The sequence below is a fragment of the Ostrinia furnacalis genome, unplaced genomic scaffold (assembly GCF_004193835.3).
Source record: "Ostrinia furnacalis isolate ACB-3 unplaced genomic scaffold, ASM419383v2 OfSCF4874, whole genome shotgun sequence".
Taxonomy (NCBI): domain Eukaryota; kingdom Metazoa; phylum Arthropoda; class Insecta; order Lepidoptera; family Crambidae; genus Ostrinia; species Ostrinia furnacalis.
Genome location: NW_021135113.1, coordinates 20690 through 34107, shown reverse-complemented (window position 1 = coordinate 34107; position 13418 = coordinate 20690). Strand labels below are relative to the sequence as shown.

General features: G+C 39.1%; 1 protein-coding gene across 1 annotated transcript in view; it reads left to right on the top strand.

Moving 5' to 3' along the window:
* The window catches only part of LOC114360071 (SH2 domain-containing protein 5-like), a gene marked incomplete at its 3' end in the record, with an annotated part of 56278 nt that extends 43682 nt beyond the window's left edge, over positions 1-12596 (top strand). Inside the window, exons 3-4 of the mRNA XM_028314627.1 lie at positions 11599-11673; positions 12450-12596. Of these exons, the coding sequence (XP_028170428.1) occupies positions 11599-11673; positions 12450-12596 (222 nt within the window). The remainder of the gene's footprint in view (positions 1-11598; positions 11674-12449) is intronic.
* Between the last annotated feature and the right edge of the window lie 822 nt (positions 12597-13418).

The following is a 13418-nucleotide window of genomic DNA, read 5'->3' as shown; positions in this document are numbered from 1 at the left end:
ATGTTCTTCATAAATCTAAGTAAATTGGTTTTTTTGCTTCTTTTTGCTTTCTTAATTGTCAATTTTAATCCTTGTTTTTCTGTAGGAATCTTCACAAGAACATTAAAAACGTAATGTAAAAGTGTATTCATTCTATGGAAAATGAAACTCATTTATTTTAATCGACTGTTGTGCGATGAGTATTTCCATTTTAAATACAAGACGATGTTAAAGTTTAATGTATGCAAATAACTTTTTAAAATGAAGCCAGGCTAATTTGTATTGAAATAAAGGTGCCCTCTGACAGATAATAATTTCGTTCGTACCAACTTTTTGATATATTACTGACCGCTTTTCCCGTTGTTCTCGTTCGATTAACGCTTCCCAACTGCCATAAAACATAACCTGTTCGTGTTTTACTCCCATAAATCTCGACATTTCATTGCAAGAAGACGAAATACTGGGCCGACCTTTTGCCGTCCTTGGGAACCCTATTACGAGCCCCCAAGGGCCAGATTTCAGCAGCTAAATGACCCTGATAAGGTGGTACGACGAAAGTTAGTCTGTTATTGCATAACTTTTCCCATTGTAACGTGTCACCATAAGGGCTGTCTGATTTCGCTGACTTCGAACAAAAACAAGTCGAAGTTAGTCGCGCTCGATTAAAATTATATTGAACTGACTCATTGAGTCAATTATAAGATCCAACCGCCAAGCTAAGCCTGAAAAAAAAATCAGTAAAAGAATTTACTTGGTTTTCGTTTCAATAATTTCTGCAATACTTATACAAGCGTATTAACGGGGTATAGGGAACTTAATAAACGTTATAAATGTTGCTGGCCCTAACCAGTGAAATGATGTAGAATACATTTTTTTTATTAAATTTATCCTTTCATGGTCACTATCCTATCATATTATTATTATTGACGGGATTGCTACCATGTACCTTAATTTTGAGTTTCCGATATTTCGGCACTGTTGCAAGCGCCATGGTCACGGAAATATCGGAAACTCAAAATTGGATGAATTAATTTTAACTATTTGTCAATAATTAAAATTAAAATTAATCCATCCAATACACTCTCGTCCTCGTCAAACTCAAACTTAAAATATTATGTAATTATGTAGCATTTTCAGCGTTAAGTTTCCCAGCATACTTAAAAAATTCACTCTGTATACACCTCACAAACAAGTGGACCTCTCCCCTTTGGCCAGCCCTTAAGGCACTCAATTTGCCATTTGAGTTAATTAGGACTGAAGGACAATGATGGCCACCGCGAGCCCTCGGCGCCTGGAGAGTCGCGGGGACGGGCTTGTTCAATATTGCAGGACTTTTACGAAACTTAGTAAAAGGGAAAATTATTTAAAATATTATTCCCTCAGCTACGTTATTCCAAGGATAAAAATAATGTCAGATTATTATTTATTATGACTTTCTTTCTCCTTGTTTCTAAAATAAGAAAACCTTTTTGAAAAGGGATTTATTAGTCACAACTTTTTTCAAACGTTTGACAACGACTTTAAGTTCCAAATTCCGGTCATGCTTACACTATTTTTGAAATATTTTTATTTAGCTTACCTATGTCTGAAAATATTGCATTTTTATGCAGGAAAATAAAAAGTGTATTGTGAAATTTTTCGCCATTCAGCCATCCATTACGATCGCTATTAAAATAAGGATATCGGCAAATATCGCGAAACAGCGCGCGTATTAAGCGGAGTGCACTCAAATCAGCGCTGCGTTTAAATGCGATGACGATTACCGGCGCGCTCTCCGCTCGCGATCGAGCGCCGGCAAACAGTAAATACTTAACGAAATGGTAGCTAGGTAAGGTAGTAGCAGTAGTAGATAAAAATACCATGTCATGGATATGTTTGCTTGAGTGGCGTTTCATTGTTGAATGTTGAATACTCATTTAGCGACTTGATTGTTTTCGAACCTCATTACTTCAAGAAAACCAAATAAAAACAGCTATTTGTTTAAGATTGTTTTGATGATGGCATACGCCGGATTGCTTTAATCAACTCCAATCCAAATCCTTCCTTCAACTGTCAATCTGTTTTCGATCAATATCTATAATTTTCGATGCTTTTACACTTTCATAATTAAATAGTTTCATTTAAATAGTCTTTATAAACAAAATAAACATGAGAAAACATCAAAAAGCGCAGATATAAGGTAGTTTGAAAAAAACATTATTGTTTGACAGTTGACAGACGGATTTGGATTAGGATAGGATATAGCAACCCGGCGAGACATCTATAATGTAGAGAAGCGGATTCGATATTTTTTACACGGCGATGTAGGAACATAGAAGACTGGTTAAAACCACCATTGAAATAATTCAGCGTCTTCAGCCCGCGGTAACGACCCATTTGCGACTGGCGGCCCCGGCTCCGGCTGCGACAACTTGATGCGGTTACAAAGGCCTACTAATGGACGGGCGCTGTTAAGGGTGGCCCAAGTTACAGGTTTAAAGAAGATCCTGAAGACGTCCAGTAGCCAAAGGTTTGAAAGATTAAAAAAAAGTCCCATGATCAATAACTGAACCTAATATCTGAATGTGATCTTTGTCCTTACCATGAGTTTACGTTAGGTGTACTCCCTAGCGAGTGCGTCAAAAACATCAATGAAGATTTTGAAAGTAGCCGCTAGGGGCGCTGCACAATTTGTAATACATTTAATGAAATTTTTTACGTAGTCGCTAGCGAGCATACATAACGTAAACTCATGGTAAGCACCCTGATCTCGTACACTATCCTCCAACTATCATTTGGTAAACATCTAGGTAATAAGTAGTAAGCAATATGTACGGTACGTAATGTGTAGTACTTACTGTAGAATGCATTTTGACTGGAGTACTTGATGTATTGAGCACTTATTCAATAACAAACTGTACAGCGTTTTACGGTCCGATTTATTCAAAACCTTTTAATCCGCTGTAAGCTTATCTCTTAGCCGCTGTAAAACTGTGAGTGTAGGAACAGTTTGAAAGTACAAAACTGAGCCAGAGTGCGAGTGACGATAGTCGCTACTTCGCTAAGTGTCGTGTTTCTTTGCTTGCCGGATACGCGAGTGCCTGCGCGTGTTTTAGGCCTACAACAGCAATGCTTAGCGCCGAAGTATTTAGGCTTGCTGGAGGGGTGAGAGTTCCACTTTGTTTGAGAGTGGGGGCTTTGAAAATTTCAAAGGATTTAAATTAAGCAAGTTGTCTCTGGAAAAGTTCAAAAAGTATATAAAGGCTCAAGTAATTAATACTCAGTAATAAGTGTCTGTCGTCTTTCGTTTCGTAGAGCCAAATGATTAACCATAAAAAAATCTAGTTTCGTTATATTTCGTTATCTTGATATTAACTACTTTCATTCGTTATTTTGTGAAATAGTTTATGAAATGTACGTATAGTTTGGGTAATGAGTGGCTGATGCCCGTTTTCACCATCAATCCCTAATTTCTACGTGACTCCTATGGTGGTATCATATAACAGGCATTTTGTTTTCATAGGGGACACTTAAAAATTAGGGACTGATGGTGAAAACGGGTATGAATCACGTAAATCTGCAATTTTTTCGTTACTACTAAGAGCGAAACTTAGCACCGTGATGTGGGCTTTTTAAAATATGAAGAAAGCTACGAATTATCCTGCTTTCGCCTCCGAGATTTATTTTACCGTGTAGTACCCCTGTACGACAAGCCAATCCGCACACAATATTCAGCGCAGTAGTAGTAAAAAACAAAAGAGCGGGCAACCCCACCCCTACCACGCTGTGGGCTCGGTGTCCGAGCGGTCTCATTCCTTTGTGCGCACGCGCAACGACCGCACGCAGTATAAGAAAAATGCTTAAGTGACGTCACCAGGACGTTTTTACCGACAAAAAACGTAATTATTTTAAGTTGTGCAGTGTAGTGACGAGAATTAGACCCAACACAAGGTTGGTTGTAACAACTATTTTGTGTAAGTGCTCGTACATTTTTATTATAAGCGTTGTGACACGACGCGTAACTTTGACCCATTTTTAGCTCCAAGTTAACGCGCGATGTTAACCAGTAGCCATTTTTTGCTCCGAGGTAATGCGAGATGTTACCCAGTAGCCATTATATCCTATAGCATAGATCCTTGGGCAAATAGTTATCTGAGAAAATTTTTAGATTTAAGCATTTTACAATAAGATATCACAAATTAAAAGAACGTGAAATACCCAAAAATCAAATTGATTTTTTCACCAATATTCTTCCTTTATTCAACATAAAAATAGCTTAATATAATAAAACAACATCTTCTTTAAAATATTTACTTTGAAACGATATTTAATTCATTGTTATTGTTTTGCTATAAACATTTGAAAACTATTAAAAAACGCCGCGCGCGAATCATTTCCGATGATGTCCCTTGAAACGCCGCGCTTCGCGTAAACGCTCTTAAGTAGGTAGGTAGGTACTTAACGATTGAATTCCTTCACATGAGACCCCAAAACTCAAGTACTTCACTTAAGATTTTTTTAAACGATCCCTTTTTTATTGATTTTTAGTTTCAAAGCTTTAGTGTTTCAAACAAGGTCTCCTTACAAAAAATCCCTTGTTCGATGGATTCCATAAGAAGTATGACATCATTATGTCAGCATAATTATTGTAAAATGGAATGTAGTTACTTACATTTCTTTGGGCGAGCGAAAGGGTGTGTTACTTATATGCGTTTAACGCTGTAACGCTGCCAATTCGCTCATTGCACGGTCTGTCCCGGCCGCTTGCTTTGGTGTTGGCCTTGAGGGAGAGCGCTGGTTGTGTAGATCCTCAAGGCAAGCCTGACTGTTATCCTTCTCGTGGTTGCCGCCTGTTTTTGGTCTGGTTCCTTATGAAACAGACGTAACGGAAATGGTCAGACGCATCCCATGCTCCTTAACACCCTTTTCCTACCCCAATCCTGCTTTGCTTTTGCATTTCCTTCCTCTCCTAGGGATACCACAAACCTTGAGGTCCTTAGCCTCCTCAAAAAGTGTGGTCATGGCTACCTTGGGAAAGTACCATGGACGATTTCCCCCTAATTCAAGGTGTGATGCGAACCGTGCCGATGAACGCGTGGCTGAGAGGGAGCTCAGTCTTGAACGGTGCCTGCCCGAGACCAGAGCGATTCGGTGCAGTATTCAGCTCTTCCCTGGGCATGCGGGGCTCTGCCGAGGGTGACCGATTACTTCCCTAGCTACTCGTGGGAACTTTTATGAATACTAAATCTCTTCGGCGAAAACAGGATAATTCAGATCGAACTTCACTTGGTAAGTTCGTTTGATCATCTAAGTATCTATGTCACCCAGCGTTCCTAATGTTAAAAGCTTGCCACTGTACAAGTCATGGTAGAATATTAAGTTTAGGTAAGTGCAGAAGAAGACTGTTCGTAGACGTAGGTCCATTTCAGCTCTACTTTTTTCAAGAAAAAATCCAGTTAAATAAAATTCCCATTATTACTATTTATTTCACTAGATTGTACGTCCTGTTATGTACTATTAAATAGCGTAAATAAATGAGCACTAGGTCCAATAAGTACTCCTAATACCATCTATTTTTGTATCTTTTTCTACAGAATGACTGTTTTCAGAGTTTATGAAACAAAGCCTACTTAGTATTCTGGAATCTCGTTATGTGAATGTATAGGTACCAACCTACTCTCAGTATTAGGATGTACGACCAGCTAAATCCTGAGCTATCTGGCGCATAAGCCACGAATTAATCTCAGCTGATCCGACGTGTGCAATGTTGCCGTCCCTCACGTGCTACGATTGCCTGGAGTATGCATGTAGATTGTAGGTGCTTGTTTAATTCGCACAATGTGTCGATGCAGTCACGAGGGAAATCTGCCGTCTTGAGCAGGACCAGGTTTATAGTACTGAGGTGTGGAAACTTTGGAACTTCAGACCGACAGGCCTGATATAAGCGAGCATAAAGGCCTGAGGCAGTAGAATTACTGCGCCTGTGAAATACAAACTTTAGTTAACAAGTTGAGTTTGGTGGAGTTAACATTTTGCAAAAACTAAGCAACTAATAACCTACTTATTTAAACTTAGTTCAATAGTTCTTTCTTCTAGTAAAGCTCCATAACTTTAGTTATGATAACATAACAACAAAAGAAAAGGTGTGCAAGCATTCAGTGGTGGAACTTTTTTATGACGCCTAAACAAACACGGTATATTAGATGAATATTATGACGACTTCATCTTAACTAAACAAGTCTACACCCGGACAAGCTAGAGTCATAATAATGACATTCCCATCCATTCAGCGGCTTTTCTCAGCGCGTCCCAAATTAATTCACACAACAAAGACCACATTAACCGCGGACAAATTAATAAAAAAGCCATTCTCGTTACTCCTCACAATGCTAGCTAGTCGGAGTGGATATGATAATAACAGATGGAATTAATGTGTGAGAAAATACACAAGATCAAGCTGGTGAAGTCACATGCAACATAATTTATGTGTAAATATAAATTAATTGATATTGATCGCCCAATAGAAGTAATATCTATCACAAAATACCTACTTTTTCTTTGTGAACGCATTAGATTAATCATTGTAATGTTAAGCTAATTGATCTCATAAATGTTTCGCCGGTACCTAACCAAAAAACGTTTAAACTGCAAAAAAAGAAGGCATTATTAGCTGATTGAAAACAATCTGCAGAAGGATTCGGAGGAACGAAGAATAAAACAATTAAAGAATGATTTCGCGGACCTATTACGTAACTGACAGGACTAAGAAAGTCGCCAATAAATCGTGGTGTGGTGTCATTTAAATATTACAGTAATACGAAAATATTGTCAAAATAATAAATTAACGTCGAAATTAGAATGTTGGTAATTTTTTGAAGTAAGACAAATACGTAGTATCTTTATCATATCTTAGCTCAAAAAGATAATAAGTAATTTGGAAGCATAAGTAGGTATTTAAGTTATATCATAATAATGAGTAAGAGTTTGTCGTTTTTTCATCTCAAATTGTGCAATGAAATCATCCCAGTTGGTTACTGATATAGAGATAGCTTGCGGGAGCTTTACGTAATGCGGGCGCTGAATCCGATTGCTCCGATTGCGGTAGATAAAACCGTCGAGGATCTTAAATTCATTACGTCTTTTTCTTGTTTAAACCAAATCAATTTAAACTTTCTAATTTGTCCTGAGTTTATGTGCTATACTTTGGTACTGTACTGATCTTTGTTTACGAACTTACTACATGGAAGAACTAAGATGTGACATTTCCTATGAGAAAAATATCGTTAACGTAACGTAAACGTCGTTTAAATTATGGGACCTCTCGTTCCCAACGCGGTAATTTTTGTGTAGCCAGTCTACAGTTTGTCCCCCAGTGGAACCCAAAGAAACGAGTATGAATTTGTCCCGGGGGAAAATTAAACTGCTTTCGGATCAGCAACGAAATTAAACAGAAGAAAGTAAGAGAGGTTGAAAATTCTACTTCCATCGAGTTGGAAGCAAATAACAGATGACAAAGTCGAAACCAAGGAACTCCTTTATCACTTTTTGATCTCATGTTCTATCATAACAGAAAAGTATACGAGTAATAATTTTATACGAGTGTTTACATTGCATGTGTTTTCATGTGAAGTGTAGTTCACATTATCCGTATCATTTTTAGCGAATGAAAACTAACGTTTAGTTATGCAGATAGTTAACTCGTTGCCATACATTGTCACAGAGGGGTTTCATAACAGCGCCATATAAACCCATCTCCTTAAAATTCAACCCGCCCAATGACGGTGAAATGCCAGACGTATACAAAGGTACCTAATCCATTACCCTCCACGTGCTCGCCGCGATGGCTCCAACCCTTGCCCTAATGACCCTGAGGGCCTTGGGTGGAGGCGATAAGGGATGGTTTGCTGTGGCAAGATAGGACGGTTCAGGTCGCGGATGGTAAACTGCGTCATTCAAGGTGAGGTGGAATGGAGGAGTTTACACGGGGAGACTGATGGCGCTCTGTCTAAATGCAAATTCTTCAAGATAAGACAATAATGAAGATGTATACCTAAAATACATACTTTATTAATAAAGTTATATTTCGGAATTACTGCTACTCGTATTACCGGAAAAAATGTTGTAAAATGATAACATTATGCCTAGGCGCAGACCACCGATTTTTAGTCGGCCGATAGTTGGGCCCGATTCTAATTTGTATGAAGAATCAAACGCTGTGCACTTCCATACGTGCCCATAATACTGATTAACTGCCCGAAAAACCAAAGGCTTATACTACCAAACGCTACAAATACTCGTTCTGTCTAATTTTTACATTGTATAACAACCTGTCCCCCACCCACATCATAATTATGATGATCATATTCCTTGTTCTTATCTACTGCACAGTGTTACTTTTCTGATTTTATTTAAAAAGAAAAATGACACCTTAAACAATACCTAAGACTAACGCAATCGTAGGTTGTCTTCGCCGCCGCGTAAGTCACCATTTGCATGCAAACTGTCGGCAGCGCCGCGCCGAGTTGGAGGCGGTCTGGTGCTAGCGAATACAATTGAACATTTTGGGATAAATGGTTAAATTATATAGAGATGAAGAAATTGTGCGATAATTTGAACTTTTTTTTTATACAGTACTGCAACAAAATTAATATTGTACCTAATTGCGAATGTCGTTGTATTCGATCTTAATGAGCTTTAAACTTATTTGTTTTTGTATGTTATAGAATTGCTCAAAAATTCTATTAGCAGAAAAAATATTTGAACATAAACCATAAGGTGGTTATTACACTCTGCCGCGCTCCGCCGCGGTACGCGGGACGACAGATTTAATCATTGTATGCAAATACATACCTCAGTTTGTATAGAAAACACGCGCGGCACAACACACTGACAACGCGTCTGCGCGCGGGATTCACGAAGGGATATGAAATCACGCGCTCCGCGGCGGAGCGCGGCGCAGTGTGATAACCGCCTAACATAGTCAATATGTTATCATCAATAAAAGTTCAAACAAAACCATACCTATGTCGATGCATGAAATAAGCAATAAAGTTTCAAGTGCGAGGGAGGAGTGGAGTGTTTCATAAACTCGTATCAATTTCTTCGCTATTGTCTATGAACAGAATCGCATATTGGCGGATAGAGTGCACGCTGCGAGGCGCCGGAGCCGAGTTATCACGGTGCTTTCATAGCCGCCGTAAAAATTTACATACTGCTATTATAGCTGAAGCCTCGGGGATTCCGGTGAGAAAGTCAATATTTCGAGAGTTATAAGTTTTGAATAACTGTACCAGGCACTTCATTACATCCACTGATATTAAAAAATTGAACTCGGTCAAGCACATACCTACATCGTTAAATATGGCTCCATTGTCGACTTGTTTAGATCAGTGATTCGTATTTCGATGTTTCGATTCGGCTGTATTTTGTTGAACGAAAATATTTTTGTAACACGGATAAGTTTTGATTCAGCTTAAACTTGGTTATACGATGTGTAACGATAAAGTTACAAAATTAACCGCGATCAGAAACTATACAGGCCGTTTTACACCATCTATAAAAAATTATAACCCTCTTACGATCGAAGTTCGGCCATCTAGACATTAGCGAGCGTCCATTATTAAGCAACGCTCGCTTTAACGCTTAAGGAGCGTTATTAAAATTTTCAATCTCGTCGTGGTTGAGTGAATATAAACTTGTGGAGAATTTTAAATAAGGTAATTTGCTTTGTTGAGCAGCGGCTGGCCACGTTTGATAAATTGCTTCATAGGCAGTTAAACAATTAAAGCCTCAGCACTTTACTCGGTTAGTGTGATGTATTTTCTGCTAGCAGTCTATTTTTAGCACTCAAATGGGTTGCTGCGTTTTTATGACACAATATTTTTCTTGTACTGACAGGTAATAATTTTGTAGGTACTGAAAAATATATCTACGAGTACGATGAATATTACCATTATAGGTATTATTTATGTGATGATACTGCTAAGTAGAGCAATTAATCGTGGGTTCGATTCCCGCCTTAGGCAGTTCAATTTTTTGAAATTAATTTAATTTGAGATGCGACACTAAACACAAAATGTTAATAAGTAGGCCCAATCCCTTCAGCCACAGCCACAACGCTTACATTTTTGATTCTCGCCTGAATCGATCTTGAAGCTTCAGTACTACAGCGGGGCACAATAGAGTAAAATCCTTTGTCCCTTTTTTACAATGCAATCTTAGCCCTGCTACACACTAGATATAAAGCCGACGGCCCAACTCTTTCTCTTATTGGCTCCAGCAATCGAGTCTATCATTGCTCGCGGACAGCTTTGAAGCCGTCTTAATTAAAACGCCTAATGAGAACCCTCCCCTCCCCTCCCCTCGACTCTTCATTTTGTTATTAACGCAGAGTGCGGTGACGAGCGGAGCGACCAAGTTCCTTGGTAATTTTTAAAAGTATACAAAAACTGTTGTAAAACTTTTCCACGAAAGTAGACAGTACTTTTGTTTTAAGCTCGCAATTTTAGTTTAAGTTTCATTGTCACAAAAAGAGCGCTTACATTTTGGAAAGGAATGTTGAAGTTCGGGTTTTGAACATGCTCTGGCTCATTCATAATAAGAAAAAGACTTCCATTAAAAATCATGACCGATTAAGGACTTTTAATCAATTGTTGTTTATTGTAATTTTAACTGTGTAATCCTAAAATAATGTTATGATTTTGAAGAGTATAATTAAAATGTATATTAGGTAGTAAAACGTTCTCCTTTCGGCAACTGAAAATCAATTTTTAGTACTTATATTTTGGAATACTGTGAAAGGAATCTCATGTGTGATATCAAAATATCGATTATGCTAGGGCATTTACATCTAGCTTTGTATGTACTTAATACCCTGCGTGGAGCGGCAGCCATAGCCAGCGAGTACGATGGAGCTTCGCTCGCGGCGTGTCTTTTTGTCTCCGCTGGTACTGATGCTCCGTGTAAACAGCGCGCCTGCCATGGAGGGGATTACAGACTAGAGAGAAAACGACGAATAATGTTTCACTATGTACCAAAGGCTTAATATACTCTGCGTAGCGTGGCTTAGTATGAAACAGCAAAAACGAAAATGGCTAACGCCGATTATGGATAAATCGTGAACCTTTGTGCATACGGCCACGAGTATATTGAATAGTATTAAAATTCCAGTGTTAAAAATATATTTGCAATAATCCAATGTTGGTTAAATTTAATTAAGTCAACCATTCCGAGTCCGAAATGATTATATCTTGTATAGTCAGATGCGAATGTTTGTGACCTAACTCAAATGCGTCGCCACCCTTAAATCTTTAATAGATTCCAGTTCAGTGGCTGGTTTTGCTTGAAACAAATTTATTGCTGCTACCGACTGTTAAGCAAATGCCTCACGTATCGCGGTACAAAAAGTTTTTCAACACATTTCCACTCGGAATGCCTCTTAATGGTCGGTTTTTAGGTTCACACAGTATGCGTCTGTTTTTGATAATTAAAATATGAAGTTAGTAAAATATTTTAAGAATATCTAATAATTTAATAAAGGGCTATAAAAGTGTAATCACATTTTCCTAGATTTGCCTTTTGGTTCTTTCAACGTTGTAACATATTATGTACCTAAGTAACAATACTTTTTGTTTGTTGTAGGAGAGCGGGCGTGCGGTCCCCGTGTTGGTGGTGGTAGCGCTCTCTGGGGTCAAAGTATGCGACCCCGACGACCAGGTGTGTACGAATAATATTCAACTCATTAAAACACTTTAACTGTTGTCATAAATGTATTGATTGAAAAGAAAAGTAAAATATAATGGCTATAAATTACGAACAAGAGCTAAGAACTACATAAAATTTTAATTTCGCTGTCATTTCATTTCCTCGCCTCGTTTAATCTACATATGTTTAGAACATTGGCCCTGGGGCTCAAGAACAAGCATCGTAAATATCAGTAATGTCCTGAAGTTCAAAAACATTTCAGCTCGAAAGCTCTAGTTTTAAGCTTTTGCCGCTGGAATTATACCTAGCTTTTCAGGAGCTCTCGCACTAAATTTACTGTAAAAATATTTATGACCTCAGTTATGTTATATTTCCATCGGTGTTTGGATGAACTTTAGTAAAATTGAAACGCAAGCGATCGCTGTGAAGCGGTCTTCTATCGAGATTATTCAAGAACATATTTTCTTTCAGCAAACTGCAGTTTCGAAAAACACCTAATTGTGAAAGAAAATTCACCCTACAGGACACAAAAGGATCCGTGAAAATTAGCGACGAAAAGACTTGTCCAAGTCGATATTAGTTTGATATATTGCCAACAAGATGAGTAGGTATTGCTTAGAAAAAGCGCATATTATTCGTAGAAGAAAATTACCACACAGCGGGCTTAGTCCCTTACCGTTCACATTAGAACAGATTTAGCGAAACGCTTTTTGCGGGCAGGCCCACTTTTTTACCCCTGTTGTTGTTTAAAGCAATGTCCCGAATGTGTATCAGGTGTCGTTTTGCAGAGCGTGCGCATGTCCCACGCGCTGCGGCGCATCTCGTACGCGACGTGTGAGGCGGCGCGCGCGCTGTTCGCCTTCGTGGCGCGCGAGCCGCGGCGCGATCCCGCCGCGCAGTACTGCCACGCCTTCGAGACCGACACGCCCGACCAGGTCAGTGCAGGCCCGACAGCCACCATCACCATCACCATCACCATCACCATCATCATCATCATCATCATCATCATCATCATCATCACTAACATCAACATCATCATCATCATCATCATCATCACCATCATCATCAGGAAAGGCAACAGTAGCCCCAAACAGCGCGGCGTCGGCGTCGGACAGCCGATTCGAGATTCGAGGAACGCTAGTTCGATCCCTTTCGTCCACTGGAGTATTTTGTGAACCCACTTCTAATGAAAGTAACTTAATTTAGTCTTTGGAGGAGTTAATAGGAATAACTAATACTAATTTGTGCACTACATCCACGGAAACCGCGACTCCTCCTATGTTCTCCTGATTAATTTTAACTTTCCCCCGGGAGAAACTTGACCTACACTGGTTGGGTTTTTATTGACGGTCAAGCTGTATATCCTGGCTACACAGGAGGTGCTGCGGTGGGAACGAGAGGTGGAAGTAGTCTCGTACATCTACGGGAAGAGTGAAGTTGGTCCTTCTATTCTATTGAGTAGAACAAACTACTTTTACATCTCTGTATTAAGATGCTCGAGTTAGTGCGATTCAGGTTGGAGTGGTCAGACAATCAGAACCTTAATAATTTTAAACCGCCTCTGTGGTCTAGTGGTTAGACCACCTGCTTCAGACGCAGAGGTCCCGGGTTCGATTCCCAGTGGGGGCATTTTTCTGTTCGGTTTGGTTGGTGGTAGGGCTTGTTCTAAGTCCGCCTGGCTAGCTACCACCATCTTACCTAAGTCTGTCGCCATAACAACAATGTTAACAGCATTATTGTGTTCCGACAGTTAGAGG